Below are 21,883 nucleotides of genomic sequence, written 5' to 3'. Positions count from 1 at the left end.
CTTTTGAGTGTTTTGAATGTACGCAGCGGGAGTGATGTAAACCGTGGCTGGCTGACTCTGCACATTGTCTCCAGTCAGGCGCCATCATGAGTGCTGGTCGCAATCAGAAGACGTGTCATTGCGAGTGGCGGTTCCTTTCGCCGACGGCAACGTTGCTGTTGTGTGACTGGTACTGAGGTAAAGTCACCGAGCCAAACAGTAAAAGTCACCGAGCCAAACAGTGCAGCAGGGTTGACCGGCGGCGGTGTCGTGGTGCACAGACATTCTTTAGGGACATATGCTGTCATCTTCTGTTAGAGCTTGTGTAGCTGATTTCTTTTCTTTGTTCTTTTCGGGATATGGTTTGAATTAAGGTTGAGGAAAAGTGGTGGTGCTAACACCCCCCGTAAATTTGTTTGCGCCCCATGGTGCACATGTTTCGCGCATATGCCACATTTCGGGTTCACAACCATCGAGCGCTAGGTGGCGAGCTCGCAAGCGTTTGTCACCACTATCATCATTATGGTTAGTGCGTAGTACCCGCAGTGACACCTGTCAGCAGGCCTAGGCGGCAGCGCACGAGAGCTAAGTGGGTCTTTTTTGGCGGGTCGCGGTCGGCGCAAATGGTTGTATCTCGCGTGGTTCCCCGGTGCGCAGCACCACATGTTGCATGGTGGGGGCCCTTGTGATGGGCCAAGCATTGGCGAAGCCGCCCTGCGTGTGTTCTTGTTTTTGTGATGTTGTTGAGTGTTGTGCAATATTGTGCAAGGTTGTTCTGGCGTGTGGATCACAATATGTATAATCATTCGGCTGACGATATCACCGTTCTAGAAGTAGTTAAATAAATGTTCCAAATGCGTCTGCTGTGTCCATTCACTCTAAATGTGTGGCGCTATCCACAGCGAGAGCCTACAAAGTGCAATGGCAAACCTTTTCAACCTGAGCTTATCATAAGCAGAGTAGACCCACCTGAGCGTGGACGTAGACCAGCTGGCCCTGCAACTGCTGCAGAGAGATAGGCAGGCTGGTGGCCGCCACCAGGATTAGTGGCAGCCGTAGCAGGAATGCCAGCCGCAGGCGCCCTGCTCGCACGTACCGCACCTGGGGTACATTGTAAAACCACAGCTTGACTCAATCAGTTATTTAACATGGCATACCGACTCTCAAATTTGCAAAATACGCTGCAGCCAACATGCTGAAAACTAACTGTTCTCAAATGCAGACCTCGACAATTCAGTTTTTTTTTTTATTGAATGAAGCCACAGTGCAGAAAACCCTGCAACTGCGGAAGAGGGCAGGATATTCACTACTTACAACTTATCTGAAACACGTTGTACCAAACATGACAACTGAAAAAATGTGTTTGAAGTGCAACCGGCAATGTCCATTACTGTGGGCACGAAGAAGACCAAGTATCTGAATGCAAATTCTCTTGGATAATTTCGGTATCCCAGCCATGTGAAAGTATGACCAGGGTCAGGAAAAATTGATCGATACGTGGGCTTCAAGTGCCAACCACTGGCACGCGTATGCACGCGCCTATGCGTCGAAAGCGTCTAGTCGCACCTGTGGAAGAAAAGGGGGCGCAATCACTGACATGCGTCAACTGCATTGACGCCCACGCGTCCAAAGCCGATGCGCAATGTTGCTTAACCTTTTGGCTTAGAACTGTCCAAGTTCAGCACAGAACGACACGTTCTTCACTGGAGCGGGTTTGTATGTTTTAGAGGATATGAGAACACGTTGAAAAATTGAAAATGCTTCACCCAACGCAGTTTAGACTATTTTAGAGTTAATTGACATTCCAGTGCCCAAAGTAACTACAGCGGTATGCACCAGAAATCAACATCAATGCGTACGCTGCTCCCGCGAATGGACACTCGCATCTAGAATACTGTACGTCTATCATAGCCGTGTGGAGGGTTCTCCTTAAGGAGGGGGGGGGGGGTAAAATTTCGTCACAGTGCCCCCTCCCCCTTCCTAATATGTCCATATAGGGGCTGACTTAGCACCCTCTCCCTATTATGTTAATATATGGAGTTGACATTGAGCTACCCCCATCCTCTCTTCTGTGAATGATGCGGCAGCTGCCCTTCTAATCAGGTTTACAAATCACTGGGTTTCTATACCTGCACTACAAAATTTATTAACAATATCGTGAATATGCTGGTACCTTCACTATATATACACTTCATATTTTATAGCACTCAACCTAATAATCCCACCTGAAACTTCATGATCTGACAGATTTAAGTCAGTCATGAGACTACAATTGATGCCAGAGTAGCAGGATTTCAGCTGATGTGTGTGTTCGAAATATCCTCTAATGCAACAAAGCACCCCTGGTTCATATTGATACAACAGATATTGGTCATAAGATAGGAACCAAATACTGCGCAGAATGCCTTCGGGCATTTTCCATAGTCGAAATGTACTCTAATGCAACTAACTGTGCCTGACACTTAATGGTGTGACAGATATCGGTCATAATATTGCAACTGAACCCTGTATGGAAGACTTCTAGACGTTGCCTTTAGTCAAAGTATTCTTTAAAGCGACTAAACACACCCAACTGTTCATGAAGTCACAGATATCGGTAATAATATTGGAACTGAACCCTGTATGGAAGATGTTGTCTTTAGTTAAAGTATTCTATAAAACAACAAATGACACCCAACTGTTCATGAAGTCAGTGATATTGGTCATAATATTGGAACTTAACCCTGTATGGAAGACTTCTGGACGTTGTCTTTAGTCAAAGTATTCTCTAAAATGACAGACGACACCTAACTGTTCATGAAGTCACTGATATCGGTCATATTATTGAAACTGAACCCTGTATAGAAGATTTCTGGACGTTGTTGTTAGTCAGTCTTCTCTAAAACGACAAACGACACCCAACTGATCATGAAGTCATAGATATCGGTCATTATGTTGGAACTGGACCCTGCATAAAAGGCTTTTGAACGTTGTCTGCAACCGAAATGTTCTCCAATGGAACAACCCACACCCTACTCTTCATGATGTGACAAATTTCGGTCATGAGACTAATTGTGCCCTGTGCGGAGGGCTTTTTGAATGATAAGTGTATTGGAAAAAAAATACTCTAATGCAAGGAACCGCATCTTGCTCTTAATGATACGACAAATACTGGTCATAAGAATGAAACCAAGCACTATGTAGAATGCCTCTGGGCATTTTTTTTAGTCAAAATATGCTCTAACACAACTAACTATACTCGAAACTTTCATGATAAGACAGATAGTGGTCATTACAGGTCATTACAGTCTGAAGGAACAGATAAATACATGCACAGTTCTTAAACATCTCATAAGTCACATGAGGTACTTTTTGCATTTCTTTTATACAAAGTGCAGTACAGTACTAGTGCACCTTCATTCAATCTGTGCATACATGTGGTGACCTTCTCTTCCTACTATCGTGTCATCGTGCAGCTAATTTCAAATCAGGTGCTTCTCGCAAGATTTTCAGTTATCTGTCCAGCTGTAAACAAAACGCACGTTATATTATAGTAAACAGTAAAACGATGGAGAATTTGTATGCCTATAGCTATGAGTGTCAAAATGAACTATAAATTAAGAATGTGTGTGTTAGAATGTCTCCAAACAACGTATGTGCTACTGAGCATGGCAGAGAAGCAGAAGAAGCGAGAAGCGAAATAGCAGGCAATACCAGCAGCACTTAATCATGCAACTTTCTTTTTCGATCACCACAGCAACGCACGCTCGAGTTTCTGTCTTGTACGTGAATGGAAATCAGAACGCTGACAGCTGAATGTGTCAGCGTTGGTGGTACCCGACACGAAGTCACCTCACACTGCTACCAACCAGCGCACGCTTGTTATCAACTTGACAACACACAAAAACGATTTGCGCCGAAGCCAACGAATGTTTCAGCGTCGTACAATCTGCGAATACACTTCTACAAGTATGCACGTTTTCACATCACCGAAATGTGTTGGCTAGTGTTCGCTTTCAGCAATGATGAATACCGATGTTGAAAACAAACACAGTGCAGATAAAAATTCCTCCGTATGAACAAACTACGCAATGTTTCGGGCGTCGTATATGGTGTCTATGTCGCGACGGAAACTACCGTAGAGTTTTTTCAGGGGATGTTCCACGCATGTGTTGGTTCATACGAACCAGACGGTAGAGGCCTGCGCTCGATGCAGATGACACCACTCTGAATTTCCTTCGCAGTAGGAGAGGGCTCACGCTCAAACCTTCGAATCTCCGAAGCCTGTTAACACTCGTTTCTGGCACAGGAAATCACAGATCAAAGCACAAGAACACCTACATGCCCCATTCGGTCGGCCGACGATCGCACACGGGACCGGCTCAAGCATAGCTGGCCGGCATTCGCTGGATTTGTCGGCGTCGCTCGAACTCTGCACGAAACCGCGTCACGCGGGTAGCACTCGCAGTCGTTCGTCGTGTGATTGTCGTTCTAGATTACGAAGCGGTCATTCAGGAACGTTTGGAGTAGTTTCCGTGCTTGCTTCCAGCACTCGGCCGTGCCTTCGAAGCGGCGGCCATTAGGCATAACATTCCGAGGCATCGCGGCCTCTGGTTGGTTGGCGCGCGGCCCCTGTTTGGTTGGCGCCACTGTACGCGTGGTGCCGTAGCGTACGCGTGGCAAAAATATCAAGCCCAGCTTGATCCCTCGTGCCTCCTCGCGTATGCCCCTCCGACGCCGACAGGCACATTTGACGTTTTTGACGCATAAACGCGAGTATACGGGTGCCAGTGGTTGGCACTTTAACGTCCCAAAACTACCACATGATTATATGAGAGACTCTTTAGTAGAAGGCTCCAGAAATTTCGAACCCCTGGGGTTCTTTAACGTGCACCCAAATCTGAGCACACAGGCCTACAGCGTTTTTGCCTCCATCGAAAATGCAGCCGACACAGCCGGAATTCGATCTTGCGACCTGCGGGTCAGCAGCCGAGTACCCTCGCCACTAGATGACCGCGGCGGGGCGACGGTCACGAAAAAGTACAACTACGATCTCACACTCATCGTATGCTGGGGTGGGTCAAGAAATGCAACAGAATCGAAAGTGGGGCTAGTTGGATATGCATGGTATAACTGTCACTTCAAGCGCACGAATAAAAAGAAAGGAAGAGAGGACAGGTGCATCTGGAGGACAAGCGTCCTCTCTTCCTTTCTGTTTATTCGTGGGCTTGAACTGACAGTTTTACCATGGGTCAAGAATATATATACTGAGTTAAGAAAGAGGCCATTTGAGTGACTATGTTGGCAAGTGGTGTATTCTATGCAGACACTGAAAATAGAACCTGGTCTCCAGTAAGGCTGATGCACGAAACGAGGGCCTGCATGACACCCGCAAGAGCGGCAAGCTGCTCCTCGCTGCCGTGTCGACAATAGATGGGCTTCCCTGCATCGCTGAGCACAAACACGTGCTTCTCTTGCTGCTGCCAAGCATAGTTGTCACAGTCCTCAACCAGGGCACTCAACTCGGGAGGACACAAGTCGGCACCTTCATTCCCATCCACCGCTCTGATGGGAGTGTCCGAAGATAGAGAAGGGGAGTCCTGTGCAAAGAAGAAGGAAGAAAGTGCGAGTGAAGCATTGCTAAGAAGCCGGTACAGCGTGAAAGAAAAAGACAGGATCTTGGTTGGAGCTGGCAGGTATATTAAAAAAAAAATGTCACAGTTTTGCCGCAAGGCCAAAGCAATGAAGGCAATAGCAATAAATACAATGCCACATAATGAGCAGGAAGCAACTGCATACTTGTCAAATGTTGATCAAGCCCAAACGGCGCATGAAAAGAACCCACACAAGATGAGTGCGAACTATCTATTATCACAGCTTTGTGTTTGAGCAGCACACTGCTCAAACACAAAGGACAGTTAAGACAAACACATAGGTGTCATAGCACAACCAGAAACTCACAACCCTTACACTTGTTACTTCATGTTTGTCAGTGCGCTGCAAGTGTTGACTATGCTTTGTTGAACACTTGGGCATGTTGAGTGACCCCTCTGTGACTCCTGTGGTATTCAAAGCAATGCTTGCTTGGTGTTCAACATTGCAAATAGGTACAGAAATGGGTGACATTTAGCGTGTGTCTTAAGAGCAGTTGAAAGAAAAGCTAGGAGTGTTGCTTTAGAGTGCCCTTCACACTATCTCACAGGTGGTACTGAACCCACCGAAGCCCCTCAAAGATCTGCATGCCACCAGCAGTAAATGCTTGCCATTAGCTTTTTAAAAAAAAATTAGTGATAGATCTTAAACAGGGCAGGCTGATGAGCGCAGGGTCATAGATGCAAATCCTATCAATACACTTCAAAAATTTCATCTTCTGATTCAGTTTTTTTTATGGCTCTTATTTATATATACATTCTGTAATGATGAATGCAGTGGGTCTTGCATAGCTCGGAAAACACATCGTCAGTGCTAAGCACGAGACGCTCGCGCCGAATGTTATCGCTGCTTTCGCTGGCTAGGCCTACGCTCCTACCTGGTTTCAAATAACAGTTCTTACCATCACAGTTCTTTATTATATTTGGTGAAGTTGCGAAGCCGGGCTCGACCTGCCGCTATGACCACTGCATTTGCCACAAGCCCTCCGCCTATGGCTCCACAGGCCATCGTGTGCTCCGGCGCGGTCCGTCAGCGGGACCCTCCCATAATCAGCGGCACGGACGACCACGACGTCGACGACTGGCTGGCTACCTACGAACTCGTGAGTGTCTTGAACAAATGGGACGAAGCCACGAGACTGGCCACCCTCCGCATTTACCTCAGCGGCATTGTCCACTTGTGGCTTCGAAACCATAAAACCGACAATCCAACCAGGACAGAACTTTAGGACAAATTTCAGCGAAGTCTTCGGTCGTCTTGCTGTTCGCAAACTTCGTGCAAAGCAGCGCCTTCAGTCAAGATCTCAACTGCCTGGTGAGAATTTCACCAGTTACATATAAGACCGTCATTGACTTGTACAAACGTGCCGATGCGAACATGACAGAGGTGAACCGCATCAAGCATATTTTCAAGGGTGTCGACGAGGACGCATTCCAGATGCTCATATCAAAAAGCCCGGCTACTGTAGCTCAAGTTATCGAGCTCTGCCAAAGCTATGATGAGCTCCGCCGGCAACGTTTCATCAGCCGCCGTGCTGTCCCACATTAGGAATCATATGTCCAGCTTGACTCTCTCGCAAGATCCCGTCCCCCTCTCGCAGATAAAAGATTTTGTACGCGAAGAAGTTGCCCGCCAACTGTCGCTCATCTCCGGCCTATCGGAGCGGAGTGCACCGCTTAGCCCTACACTGCGGACTATTATACAAGATATAAGTGTCTCAGGCCCTTCCTCCACAGCTGGTGCTACCAGTCAATGCGCCATTGACGTATGCCGAAGCAGCAGCACGACCACGTCCACCTACGTTCCGAGCGCCGCCTCCACTGCCTCCTCCTATTTATACCACCCAGCCGCCACGACCTCCAGTCCACCGAGTCCCTAATTTATGGCGCACTGCCGACAACCGGCCGATCTGCTTTTCGTGTGGTCTACCCGGACACGTCGCATGTCTTTGCCGCCGCCGCCCGCTCCATTCACGTGAAAATCCGCGTCCATATGAGTACGACCACACATTTCCCTCCACTCCAGACCCCGAATTGCACCCTCCTCGACCAAGCCAACGACCACCTTCTGATCACCGATCTCCTTTTCCACGTCGTCACTCGCCCTCCCCGATGCATCGACGCCCCCCTACAATCGACGCGGAAAACTGAATGACGCAGTTCCCGAGGCAAGAACTGCATCCTCGTCGCAAAGCACAAGCCCTCTTCGTTCGCCGACGAATGTGATTAATGCCGTTCTTGAAGGTGTACCTGTACTTGCCCTTATTGATACTGGTGCCGCCATTTCTGTCATTTCCGAAAAAGTTTGCCATGCAATTCGAAAAGTGACGCCTTACTTGAGCTGGTTTCTTCATACTGCCACTGCACAGCCTGTGCAGCCTGTAGCAGAGTGTACAGCCAGACTTGTAATTCAAGGAGTGCCTTACAAAGTGTAGTTCGTAGTACTTTCGCGCTGTTCTCACGACATTTTAGGCTGAGATTTTCTCTCCCATCGCCAAGCCGTCATTGATTGCGCCCGTGCCGAAGTTGTCTTTTGTCCTCTTGGTGATGCTCTACCTGCGGATGATCGCCCTTCCTATGCAAAGTTGGTCAGTAGTGACGACACTCGAATCCCTTTGCGTGCTACTGTCTTCGCACCTGTGTCGTGTTCCACCGTCGTTGACGCTACCGCATTCTTCACGCCTTCCGCTGCTTTCGTTCATCACCACCTATCAACGCTCCCAACCGCTCTCGTTACTCTTCAAGGTGGTGCGACCGACGTGCCTGTGGGGAATCCTTTCCCATTCACGAGTATGCTGCTTCGGGGCGAATGTATCAGCTCAATTGAATCATTTGAAACCCTCGCTACACTTGACGTTCTTGATGGATCATAGGAAGTCAGCGCCCTCTCCTGTAGTTCCGGGAATGGCCCTTCCACTGCCGACATTCTCAACCGTGTAATCGGCGAAGACCTAAACCCACAACAGAGGTGTGAGCTTTTGAGCCTCCTTGACAATTTTCGGCCATCTTTTGACAGTCATAGCGCTACCTTAGGTCGAACATCTACTGTATGCCACCAGATCGACACAGGTAATCATCCACCACTACGACAGCAACTGTACCGTGTTTCACCGACTGAACGCCGTGTCATTGATGAACAAGTAGGTGACATGCTAAAGCGCGGCGTCATTGAACTATCGAACAGTCCTTGGGCGTCGCCGGTTGTTTTAGTTAAAAAGAAGGATGGCACAATATGCTTTTGTGTAGATTACCGTTGCCTAAACAAAATAACACGATAGGATGTTTATCCTTTGCCTCGGATCGATGACGCCCTCGACTCTTTACAAGGCGCAGAGTTCTTTGCCTCCCTTGATCTACGCTCTGGGTATTGGCAAGTGCCCATGAATCAGGATGATAGACCAAAAATTGCCTTTGTTACACCAGACGGCTTATACGAATTTAACGTGATGCCATTCGGCCTATGCAATGCGCCGGCAAAATTTGAGCACATGATGGACACTATCTTACGAGGCCTCAAATGAAACACGTTTGTGCTACTTAGATGATGTGGTGGTATTCTCGCCCGTTTTTCCCACGCACCTTCGTTGCTTGGAACAGGTTCTACGCTGCCTTTATGCAGCTGGCCTCCAACTAAACTTGAAGAAGTGTCACTTGGGAGCACGCAAGCTGACCATTCTCGGACACGTCGTATCAAAGGATGGCAATCTCCTGGACCCCGCTAAGCTAGGTGCTGTTAGCGAGCTCCCAAGGCCTGCGTCTCTCAAGGAGCTGCGTAGTTTCATTGGGCGTTGCTCATACTTCCGCCGCTTCGTCCGGGATTTCGCCTCGATCATAGCACCTCTAACAGACCTACTTAAGAGCGACTGTAATCTATCTGCGTGGTCTCCAGCCTACGATAGTGCTTTCGCGAAGCTCCATGAACTGCTAACAACACCACCCATACTGCAACATTTAGATTCAAACGCTCCCACAGAAATTCACACGGATGCTAGCGGTGTCAGTCTTGGCGCTGTACTCGCCCAACTAAAGCCTGGTTACCAAGAATATGTTGTTGCATACGCGAGCCGCACTCTTACAAGAACAGAAGCAAATTATTCATTAACTGAGAAAGAATGCCTAGCGATCATCTGGGCCACTACCAAATTTCGGCCTTATCTGTACGGCCGCTCTTTCGATGTTGTTACCAATCACCACGCGCTCTGCTGGTCATTCTCCCTCACGGATCCCTCCGGATGCTTGGCACGGTAGGCTTTTCGGCTCCAAGAGTACGACATACGTGTCATTTATCGCTCAGGCCAAAAGCATGCCGACGCCGATGCTCTTTCGCGTTCGCCTGTTTCTGCTGATATTGCGAGTGTCTCCATCCAAGACAACTTACTTCCACTATCAGGACCCATCGACATGGCTGCGGAGCAGCACAAAGATTCGTAGATTGCGTCTATGATGGATCACCTATCTGAAACACTCGCCCACCCGCCATCTCGAGCGCTACACCGACAAGCCTCTCACTTCGCCATCCGTGATGGAATACATTATCGCCGTAACTACCACCCTGACGACCGCAAATGGCTACTCGTCATACCCAGGCATCTCCGTGCCAGCATATGCGCTGCTTTCTATGCCGATCCGCAGTGTGCACACGCCGGTTTGTTTAAAACCTACGCCAGGCTACATTTTCGGTTTTATTGGCGCGGCATGTACACATTCCTTCAAATGTACATTCAATCTTGCACAGAGTGCCAACGCCGCAAGCACAATCCTAGCCGTCCTACTGCACCAATGCAGCCATTACCGTGCCCAATGCAACCATTTGACCGGGTTAAGATAGACCTTTATGGTCCTCTACCATATACATCAGCTGGGAATTGCTGGATTATTGTAGCGATCGACCGTCTAACGAGATATGCAGAAACGGCCTCTCTACCAGCCGCGACGGCACGTGACGCTGCGTCTTTCCTGCTGCAACATTTTGTTCTGAGTCACGGCGCTCCACGTGAACTTTTGAGCGACCGAGGCCGCGTCTTTCTCGTGGATGTTTTTCAAGAACTTCTTGCAGAATGCCATGTGATTCACCGCTGTACTACCGCATATCGCCCACAAACAAATGGCTTGACCCAGCGTTTCAACCGTACTCTTGGCAACATGCTTTCTATGTATGTCGCCTCTGACCATACCAACTGGGATCTTATCCTTCCCTACGTAACGTACGCTTACAACACGGCACCTCAAGTGACGACAGGTTTTTCTCCCTTCTTTTTACTTTATGGTCGAAAACCATCATCTCCAATCGACACCATTCTCCCCTACCGACCCGACTCAATCGAAGGCACACCAGTTTCCGAAGCAGCGCGGTATGCGGAAGAATGTCGGCAATCAGCTCGCACCCTTACAACACAAGAACAAGGGCTACAGAAATTTCGTCACAACGATGAATGGTCCAACTACCAATTTTCGCCCAACTCTGTTGTTTGGCTGTGGGTGCCCCCCAGTGCTGCTCCTGGTACCTCTACAAAGTTTGTCAGCAGGTACCATGGACCTTATCGCATCATAGAGAAAACTTTCGCTGACAACTACCTCATCGAACCCCTCACGCCTAGTTCGGACCTGTGTCACCGAGGACGCGAAATCGTACACGTGGATCGGCTGAAACCGTATCACGAACCACTTGTTCTCAGGACACCTTAGAACACCTACTTGGCTGCGTCTTCAGCCAGGGGAAAATATGCAATGATGAATGTAGTGGATCATGCATAGCTTGAAAAACACATCGTCAGTGCTAAGCACGAGACGCTCGTGCCGGACGTTATCGCTGCTTTTGCTGGCTAGGCCTACGCTCCTACCTGGTTTAAAATAACAGCTCTGACTGTCACAGTTCTTTATTATAATACATATACTGGACATGATGGTGACGGCAGAATTTCACCGAGTGTCGATACAAGTGCTGTCACAACAAAACTTCTTGATGCAAATTAGAACACGAACTCAATAGAATACAACAAAGAGGAAGGCCCCCATTTCTAACCAGTATAATTTGTAACGATGAAATACACTTCCGAGACACGAGACCACCATGTGTATGCATCATCATAATGCTCAACTGTCTGTGCACGGTAATCAAACAAATAATACAGCCTTGCCGAGATAGCCGAGTTCCTTATCCTGAAAGGTGTGCCGATGCACCTATCACTTGATGTAGATTGACTATCACTTCTCTCTTCCTTTCTCTACCAATAAACCTCGTTGCAGTGAACTTCAGAACACCTTACAAAGTGCTGCCATCAAGCTGCCAAAAGCATTTCCGACACTGAAGTGGTGCTGTCTCGCTAGATTGTAACAACACTAGCCAGTCTGACTGTGGACTCTTGATGATGATGATGATATATGGTGTTTTTTGGCGCAAGGGCCATTTGATGGCCAAAAAGCGCCAGTTCATGAGACAGGAATGTGGACAATGGTTGTGATTAGCGGCTGTATAAGGGCCATAAAATTCCTCGCAGTAAAGCGGGTAAAAACATACAAGTAATAAAATCATGACTATGCCGTGAAAGGTGTGCATGGTGTGAATAGGTGACAAAAGTTGGTGATAATGAAAAACGATGGTGGACATGTATGGCATTAGCACAAGTACCTCACACGTTAGTACCCTTGCGTGCAAGGGCCGTGAGGCAAGTGCTTTCCTTTGTAGCCACCGCAACAAAAACCTCTCTAGAGAGGTCGTGCTACGGTATGCCCGGGTATATGATATGAAAATTATGAATTTCCTTTAAAAACGCTAATAATGATTTGTGACTAAAAAGCGGTTCTCTACCGACGAACATTGCAGGGTGTAAAGGTATATGTTGTCGGTAGGATAGTGGGAAGTGTTGTCTTCTTAGAGTGTCTAAATGTTTACATTGAATTAAAACGTGAAGAACTGTCAATGCCTCACCACATTTATCACACAATGGTGGATCACCACCGGACAAAAGATGTGTGTGTGTCGTGTATATGTGTCCTATCCTGAGTCTTGTTAGTGTTAACTCTGTTAGACATGATTTTGATACTGGTGGTCAATGGCCAAGGTGTGGCTTGATAACGTGTAGTTTGTTTTGTGTGTGTGTATCCCACTTGCTCTGCCAGTAGTCCCTGAGGTTTCGTTTGAGAGACGGCTTCAGATCAAGGACCGGGATTGATATGGGTGTAGGGGCAGTGTTTTTGTGGACGGATGCAGCGAGCTGATCCGCCCTCACGTTGCCTTGGATCTCACGGTGCCCTGGCACCCAGCACACCACAACATGTTGGTTGAGTGTGTAGAGTGTGCAAAATATGGAGTAAAGTGAGACAAGGACAGGGTTTTTTTGTTTTTTAAGACATTGCAGAGCCGTTACCACACTGAGGGAGTCTGTATAAATTACTGCTTTTTGTATTTGTAATTGTTTAATGTGTTTAGCTGCCACAAGTATCGCGTAAGCTTCCGCTGTGAAGATACTTGTGCCTGGATATAGAGGGCCAGCATCCGAAAAGAAAGAGCCAACAGCAGCGTAGGACACAGAGGAGTTAGACTTAGAGGCATCTGTAAAAAACTCAGGACGTGTGTATTTGTGTTGAAGTTCCAGGAAATATGTTCGGATATGGGCAATGGGCGCATGTTTTGTAACTTCTAGAAAAGACACATCGCAGTCTATAGTCTGCCACTGCCACGGTGGCGGGTATGCTACAGGAGCCATTAAACTGTGTTCGAGTGACACTCCAGTGTCCTCAGCTAGACCCTTCAGGCGAACTGAGAAGGGCTGCCTCATTGAAGGCCTGTTTTGAAAAAGAATGGAGCTCGACAAGTCATTAATAGTAGAGTATGAGGGGTGCCTCTTGTCTGCTTTCACCTTAAGGAAGTATACAAAGGACATGTAGGTTCTTTGCAGATGAAGCGACCACTCATTTGACTCAACATAAAGGCTTTCTACGGGGCTGGTGCAAAAAGCACCCGTAGAAAGGCGAATGCCCAAATGGTGCACGGGGTCCAGCATCTTCAATGCACTTTGAGTAGCAGACTGATAGACAACGGCCCCATAATCTAAGCGGGTGCGAATGAGGCTTTTATAGAGGTTCATGAGGCATTGCCTATCACTACCCCACGTAGTACGTGACAACACTTTTATAACATTCATGGCTTTTAAACATTTTGTTTTTAAACATTTTGTTTTTAAATACCGTATTTACTCGATTCTACCGCGCCCTCGATTGTAACGCGCACCCGATTTCCACCACGAAAAAAAAAAAACGTAAGACATCGATTGCAACGCGCACCCATTTTTCTCGCTGGCCCGCACGATCACACCACTCGAAAAAACGACTCCTTTCGGGATTGTCTTGCGTTTATATATGAGGTACGGGCGAAGCTTGTGCCCATCTGACGTGTAACAGAGCATTGCCGTCACTGTTGTTTTACCGTGGACCGATGTCAGCACGCGAACTTGCTTCGCCTCCTTCTTCTCGACGGTTGTGGTGCCAGGCATGTCGAAGTAAAGAGGCGTCTGATTGGCATTCCCGATTTGCCCAAGCAGGTAGCCGTTGTTGCGCCGCAAGTTTAGGACGAACCTCTGAAAACTGTGAAGCTTTTCATCGTACTCCTCCGCAAAAGTTTTCGCATATGCATGTTCCCCTTCGGAAGGGAAAGCCTTTCCTCTTCATAAAGTTAGTTAGCCAGCACCTGCTCGCTTTAAACTGGCTCCGCATTAGAGCTTTTTCTAAGACTAATTGCATAGCCCGCACTTGGAGCAGTTCTGTCGTCACGGGCCGCTGTGCCGCTCGTTGCTCAAGCACATACTCGCCGAGCAGCTCTTTAATTTGCGGAAACTGAGCATGCTGTGGTCCACTGAAGCCTTTGCGTGAAGCTTTGCTGTCGACAATCTTCTGCTTTGTTTCCGCCGGTCCCGCACAGACGGTTCGGGAACTCCGAACGACCGCGATGCGGCCCGATTTCCGTCCGTTTCTGCACACGCGATGACTTTTCTTTTAAAAGCGGCATCGTGGTGCACTCGGGTTTTTGGAGTCGGCCCTTCCACGCCGTCGATGCTAATGCACTACTAGATGACGAACTCCTCAGCACATGTACGAAGTGCCGCACATGGGAAACACATAGGCAGAAATGGCCGACGCATGTAGGGGGCGGCCATTTGAATTTGCCGATGGCAATAGATTGACCGTAATTTTTTTTGTTCGTACTCGATCCTAACGCGCATGCGATTTATGAACTCTCTTAACCCGAAAAAAGGTGCGCGTTAGATTCGAGTAATCACGGTACTTGATATACGGTACGAAGGTTAACTTGTTGTCCAAGATTAAGCCTAAGAATTTATACTCGGCTTTGACGGACAGACGTTGCCTGTTCAGTCGAATGTCAGGTTCCGAGTGCATGCCTCTCTTTCGAGAGAACAAGACACACGTGCTTTTTTGTGGGTTAAGTCGAAATCCGTTTTCATCTGCCCATTTGGAGACCTTATTTAAACCCAGCTGAACCTGCCGCTCACACATGGCCAAGTTGAATGACTTGAAGCCAAGCTGAACGTCGTCGACATATGTACAATAGAACATATTGCGGGGAATGGACAAGTGCAAAGAATTCATTTTGATAATAAAAAGTGTGCAACTAAGCACGCCACCTTGTGGCACGCCTGTTTCCTGGACAAATGTTTGAGAGAGCACACTGCCCAGATGGACACGGAATGTCCGGTTTGACAGGTAACTTTCAATTATATGAAACATTCTTCCGCGCACACCAAGGTGGGACAGGTCTCTTAGAATTCCGAAACGCCATGTTGTATCATACGCCTTTTCGATATCGAGGAACACAGAGACAAAATATTGTTCATAGACAAAGGGGTCTCTGATCTGTGCCTTGATACGAACAAGGTGGTCTGTGGTGGATCTACTTTCTCGAAACCCGCACTGAAATGGGTCGAGCAAATTGTTTGTTTCAAGGATATGTACAAGTCGGCAGTTTATCATTTTTTCGAATACTTTGCACAAGCAGCTTGTAAGTGCAATAGGCCTATAACTTGAAGCTAAAGAAGGGTCCTTGCCCTCTTTCAAACTGGGAATAATAATAGCCTCTTTCCAGGAGGTAGGGATAGTGCCAGAAAACCAGATAGCATTGTACAAACAAAGTAGGGTTTTTCGTGTTTCGGCTGGTAGGTTTTTTAGCATTTCATACACCACACGGTCAGAACCTGGGGCAGAAGTGCTGCAGGAGTTTAGAGATGTTCGGAGCTCCGCTAGACTGAAAGCTTGGTTATATGCCTCGTATCTAGTGGATTTGTGTTCGAGTTTCTGCTTTTCTATTCTTGTTCTGTATTTTTGGAAAGTGTCAGTATAGTGGGACGAGCTGGATACCCGTTCAAAACGTGCCCCGAGGAAGTTTGCCTGATCTTCCAAGGTATCACCTTGAGTGTTTACGAGTGGAAGTGTGTGTACTTGTTTCCCTGCTATCCTACCGACCATGTTCCAGACTTTTGCCTCCTGTGTGTATGAATTGATCCCTGACAAAAACTTCTGCCAGCTTTCTCTTCTGGCCTGCCGACGCGTTCTCCTTCCTTGAGACTTTATTTTCTTGAACGTGTCAAGATTTTCCGCTGTTGGCGAGTTGCGCAGCAATCTCCATGCCCTGTTCTGTTCCTTTCGCGCATTACGACACTCCGTGTTCCACCATGAGACGTGTCGTTTGCCGGGCATTCCAGATGTTTGCGGTATGCACCTGGCTGCTGCATCAGTTAGAAAAGCTGTGAAGTACTTCACAGCTTCATCTATGTTTAACCTACATATGCCTGTCCAACTCAAACGTGTAGTGTTGTGGAACTGTTCCCAGTCTGCTTTGTTTATCAGCCATTTGGGAACATGTAGAGGACATTCATATGTTGTTTGTGAACTCAACACTACAGGAAAATGGTCACTTCCATATAGATTATTTATGATTTTCCATTTCAGTAGGGGTAGGAGTGAAGGTGATACGATGCTGAGGTCTATAGACGAGTAAGTTTTGTTGGCAACGTTATAGTATGTTGGCTCTTTCCTATTCAACAAACAGGCACCGGAAGAGAAGAGAAATTGTTCAATGAGACGACCTCGTGCATCACAGCGAGAATCGCCCCAGAGTCCACTATGTGCATTTAGGTCGCCAAGAAGCAAATAGGGTTCAGGCAGTTCGTCTATTAAAGACTGAAATTCACGTCTATCAAGACGGTGGTGGGGAGGTACATACAAAGAGCAAATGATGACGAGTTTGTTTAAAAGTACCGCTCGAACAGCCACTGCCTCAAGGGATGTTTGGAGTGGTAAATGTGTACACGCTACTCCTTGGTTAATAATAATGGCTACCCCACCGGATGACGCAACAGCATCATCTCGGTCCTTTCGGTATATGACGTAAGCACGTAAAAAATTTGTATTGGAGGATTTTAGGTGTGTTTCCTGTACACACAGCACTTGAGGTGAGTGTTTGTATAAAAGCTCTTGGACGTCGTCGAGGTTCCTAAGCAGTCCTCTGACGTTCCACTGTATAATTTGTGTTTCCATATTGGAAGTAAAGTAGTGCTGTGTGTACGTTAAGGGAGTGACTTGTTTAAGCTGAAAGGTCGAGCTCAAATAACAGGGCTATTATCAGGCCCTGTTATGAGCTTTTTAGTCCTCTTGGCGCGCTCCAAAGAGCCGCGCCGTTCTTTTGGCACAAGGGGTGCCGCCGTATCCATTGCCTCCTCGGAGGCACTGGATGCCCGCTCATGCGAGCTGGTTTTTCGAAGCTTGGGCCTCGCCTGGCGAGGTGAGGCCTTGAGACCCGAGGACCCTGGAGTCTCTGGTCTCTGTTCAATAGTAGGCGGAGTAGACTCAACTACTGCCGCCTTGGGGGCAGGCGCCACAGCCAATGGCTCGCTCTGCGCAGGCCGAAGGAGTGGCGAGGGCTGGTGCGACACTGCCCCCTGGCGCGCCGCATCAGCATATGTGGGGCCATAAAATGGCGAGACTCTTTTTCTTGCTTCTTTAAATGTAATGTTTTCTTTTATCTTTAAAGTGATGATCTCTTTTTCTTTTTTCCAGAAAGAACAGGAACGTGAGTACGCAGCATGATTACCGCCACAGTTTACACAGTGTGCAGGTGCTTCGCAGTTGTCGGACGCATGGCCCACGACTCCACACAGAGCACAAGTTTTCCGGCCACGACAGCTTTGCGAGCCGTGGCCATATCTCTGACATTGGAAGCAACGGCGGGGGTTGGGAATATATGGTCTCACGGATGTCTTTGTGTACCCAGTCTGAATAGTTTCTGGCAAATCGCTCGAAGCAAAGGTCAGTACTAAGTGTTTAGTTGGGATTTCCTTTTGATCTCTTCTGATCTTAATACGCTGTACGTTTGTCACGTTCTGGCTCTTCCATCCTTCCAGAAGTTCAGCTTCGGTCAGGTCAAGCAAATCTACGTCCGATACGACCCCGCGAGATGAGTTCATGGACCTGTGTGGCGTAATACTGATGGGTGTGTCTCCAAACGTTGTGAGGGTGTTCAGCTTATCGAATTGGTCTTTGTCACGTATCTCAAGAAGTAGATCTCCGCTGGCCATTTTGGTAACCTTGTACCCAGCACCGAGAGTTTCGGTTAAGCATCTAGCCACTATGAAGGGGGATACAGTTCTGGCTTGCTTGTTAGTTTTTTCACAGTGTATAACGTGGAAACGAGGAAACATTTGTCTTGGCCGGATGAAAAAATGGATGTCTTCAGTGCGTACCCGCTTTGAGGAGGCACGATCACTAAGTAAAGGAAATGCTTTCTGCATGCTAATTGTATGTTGTTCAGCAGCGTTGGCGGCCACCCACCACGGAGCCCAACGAGGGGACGCTGCAAGTTTGCGGATGCTAAAAGCTTGCAGACGTCAGCCGTACAACCCTGCTATAACCCAATGCGCATAGGCCAAGGTAGGCTATTTGCAGAGGGTTAACCCTTGCCGCCAGGAAAATTGGAAGTAAACAGAAGAGAGAAGTAGACAGGAAAGCTAAAAAAGTAAGAAAGACGAAGATGCAGGGAGAGAGAGATAGGAAAAGGCGACTGCCGATTTCCCCTGGGTGGGTCAGCCCAGGGGTGCCGTCTACGTGAAGCCGGGGCCAAAGGGGTGTGTTGCCTCTGCCGGGGGGCCTTAAAGGTCCAATCACCCAGCGTCGGCTCAACCCCCAGGATCCCCTTTTCCCCGGAAACGGCAAAGCCACGCACGGCTAGGCGTGGGAGGGAGTAGAAACTCCCCCGTTAGCTCGGGTCCGTGGTGTCGCTACACACCAAATGCCTACTTGAGCAGGCGCCCCTGCGGGGGACTGTGCACTCTTCTCTGCAGTTCAACGAGATGAGGCAAACTGCTCCGAACATACACCCTGTAAACATGGTTGCGTGGTCATAGGACAAGTTTTTTTTAAAGCTGATCACAATGCAGATATTTAGCAGTTTCCACTGTGCCAATGTTGCGACCCTAATACCGTAACTGGAGGCAGACTTCTTAAGGTTATGTAAAATGGCTTCACGTAACCTCAAGTTTCGCATAATGGCTTGCCTAATGTACGCCCATACGACATGACAACAGTACTTTAAAAATGACAGCCTGCGTACACTGAATGGCCAAAAAGTGCGGGAATCAGCCACTTAGTGCTTGTGTAGTAATTGCGGTCGTATGCCATAATTTGACAACACAGACATTGTTTATCACAACAGGGAATTCATTGCCAACCTGCTTAACTGTTTTAAATAGCTGAAAGAAAACATGAAAACATTAACTGCGTGATTATTTACCCACCAAAAAAGAACTTTACTATTATGATGGGGGTGCCCGATGCAACTGGATCAAGAGTAATGTTTTTTAACTTGAGGTCACTGACTAAATCAGGGCAAAAACACGTTGTTATTCACCTTGACTTGGTCAGTGAATGGATCCTCATCATGCTACCTGACCACACCAACTTTCGTTGTACTCTGGACTAAAGATGTTTGACTTGGCACGATTGTTTTTAACAGCAAAATCTGTTTCAGCCGGCCATAAGAACTTTGGTGTGTACAAAGAGCCCTTTGAAGCGATTCGCTTGCCAAGCAACCACTAATGCCAATGTTGCGCCACAATACGGGCATGCACTTTCTTGGTCTTGCTTAGGGTAGTGCGGATGTCGTTGGAACAGAAGGGACGCGCTGTCCTGTGAAATACATTCTCTCCTAAGCACGATGCCGAAGCAACAGCTGACCATACTCTTTTGGTCACCATCGCTGTCTTCAAGTTCTGCCATGCTGTCAAAACACGTGCACCGATCGCTGTGGCTCGGGATACAATAACTCTCTCATGGGCGAGACAAATACAGACAGACAGAAAAAAAAACACGGCTGACCGCTCTGTCAACAGCATCGGTATAACAAAAAAGTTAAACGTTTCCTTACAGAAGTAAACTAATCTTCACTGAACATTAATATAAGAAAGGTTATACAATGTCTGTTGGTGTTCGATAGCTAAAGCTCTATCTGACGAAAATGCATCCACATTGACATTTAGTAATACATCTCCATCCCGACAACTAATGTTCGTGATTAATGATCGATGAATGATTAAAGATGCCCTTGTGGTCCTGAATGCCTGCAGTAGTTGTAGTAAACAGTGAAAGCAAAACCAAAGAACGCCGAAAAAAAACAAAACAAAGGAAGTGTGCCAGCCCAAAGCGTGTAACTGATTGTACCCATACTTGGGCTAGGGTCCCCTACTCGCGGCATGTAAGAGTTATTAGACAGTTTTAGCCGAGCATATGCACCAGCTCAAGGCACAATGACGTAGTGGTTAGAGTATCTACCTTGCGTGCAGGAGGTCCGTGGTTTGAATTCCAGTGTCATGCAATTTCCCATCAGATTTTTAAAAAAGTTGGCGTGATGATGGAATTGGATTAAAGAGGCCTGGGGTGCGGCCTCACCGGCGACAACCACCGGTAATGCACTCCCTCACCGGAAAACGGTAGGCCACCCTGGTGCATATTCTGGCCACTACCTCCCGCGTGATTACGCCAATTAACCCTCAAACTTCAGTCCCTAGCAGCTGCAAAGCAACTGACCACGGCAGCGGTCAGATCGGCGACACAGCAGAGGGTGCTAAGAATCTCTGGGTCCGGACAGGCCGCCATTGGAACCTGAACTTAGCAGCGTTTAACGCTAGAACCTTATCTAGTGAGGGAAGTCTAGCTGTACTATTCGAGGAGCTCGAGGGTGTTAAATGGGATATAATAGGGCTCAGTGAGGTTAGGAGGCCAGATGAGGCCTTTACAGTGCTACAGAATGGGCACGTCCTTTACTATCCTGGCTTGGCTGACAGAAGAGAACTGGGGAGTGGGGTTCCTTATCCACAGAAATATAGCTGGTAACATAGAAGAATACTACAGCATTAATGGCTGGCACAAGAGAACTGGGGCTGGGGTTCCTCACGCACAGAAATATAGCTGGTAACACACAGGAATACTAGAGCATTATTCAAAGGGTGGCAGGTATCGCATACAATACCTAGAAAGCAATTTGGCACTGCGATCGTATATCTCCATGGAAATTATGCGAAGTACAGGCTTCCGATTGGATAAGATTAGCTAGCAAACTGTGAATACACTTTTTTCTACAGTTTCAGTTTTGTTTTTCACGCAGCGCGGGTAGTAGGGTGCAGTGAAAAGCATTGAAGCAGGGCCACTGTTGTTCAACGAGGCTTGGGACCACTAGGTCTGAAATTTGCTGCGACGTTAGAGCTTTACGAGTTGTATTTGACAGTTTAAGAGAAGGAGATTCACTCACCGCTGCGCATAGATGTTGTGTCTCATGCCAGTGCAGGATATTGCATCGAGTGCTTGTATTAACGCGATAGCACTAAGGGACCTCATGTCGCAGAAATTCCACCATCGCCATCGGCACTGTCGGTCATGAGCGAAAAATCGACAAAGAAGCAAATAAAATGAAGAAGAAAACTTTCGGTCTCATTACGGATCAAACCCGAGCCGTTCGCGTGGCAAGCAGGTGTCATAACACAAAGCCACGATGTTACTTACAGCAGCTTCTGGAAAAAACACTACATAAATGCCATGTAGTCTCCTCAACACATTTTGTTCAACAGGTGTCACGACGAAAACAAGCCCATTTGGCAATTCGTTGGCGCATTTGGGAGGCAAAATACGTTGAAAAAGGCCAGGATAGTGCAGCCATCGCCACTAAAAACACACAGCAACTTTCAAACAGCTCTAAAAATGGACAACTATGTCCATTT

At 47.6% G+C, this 21,883-nt stretch overlaps 1 protein-coding gene across 4 annotated transcripts in view; it reads right to left on the bottom strand.

Annotated features, from left to right (window-relative positions):
* Mon1 (vacuolar fusion protein MON1 homolog) overlaps positions 1 to 21,883 on the bottom strand; it is a 476,225-nt gene that overhangs the window by 423,272 nt on the left and 31,070 nt on the right. For 3 of the 4 annotated variants that reach the window (XM_075896523.1, XM_075896525.1, XM_037424308.2), the window contains 2 exons: positions 5,301 to 5,558; positions 949 to 1,080 (listed from right to left, as the gene is read on the bottom strand). In XM_075896523.1, the coding sequence (XP_075752638.1) occupies positions 949 to 1,080; positions 5,301 to 5,558 (390 nt within the window). The remainder of the gene's footprint in view (positions 1 to 948; positions 1,081 to 5,300; positions 5,559 to 21,883) is intronic. The other variant, XM_075896524.1, reaches the window with a different exon arrangement.

The sequence above is a fragment of the Rhipicephalus microplus genome, chromosome 5 (assembly GCF_043290135.1).
Source record: "Rhipicephalus microplus isolate Deutch F79 chromosome 5, USDA_Rmic, whole genome shotgun sequence".
Lineage (NCBI taxonomy): Eukaryota > Metazoa > Arthropoda > Arachnida > Ixodida > Ixodidae > Rhipicephalus > Rhipicephalus microplus.
This window is presented reverse-complemented; position numbering and strand designations above follow the sequence as displayed.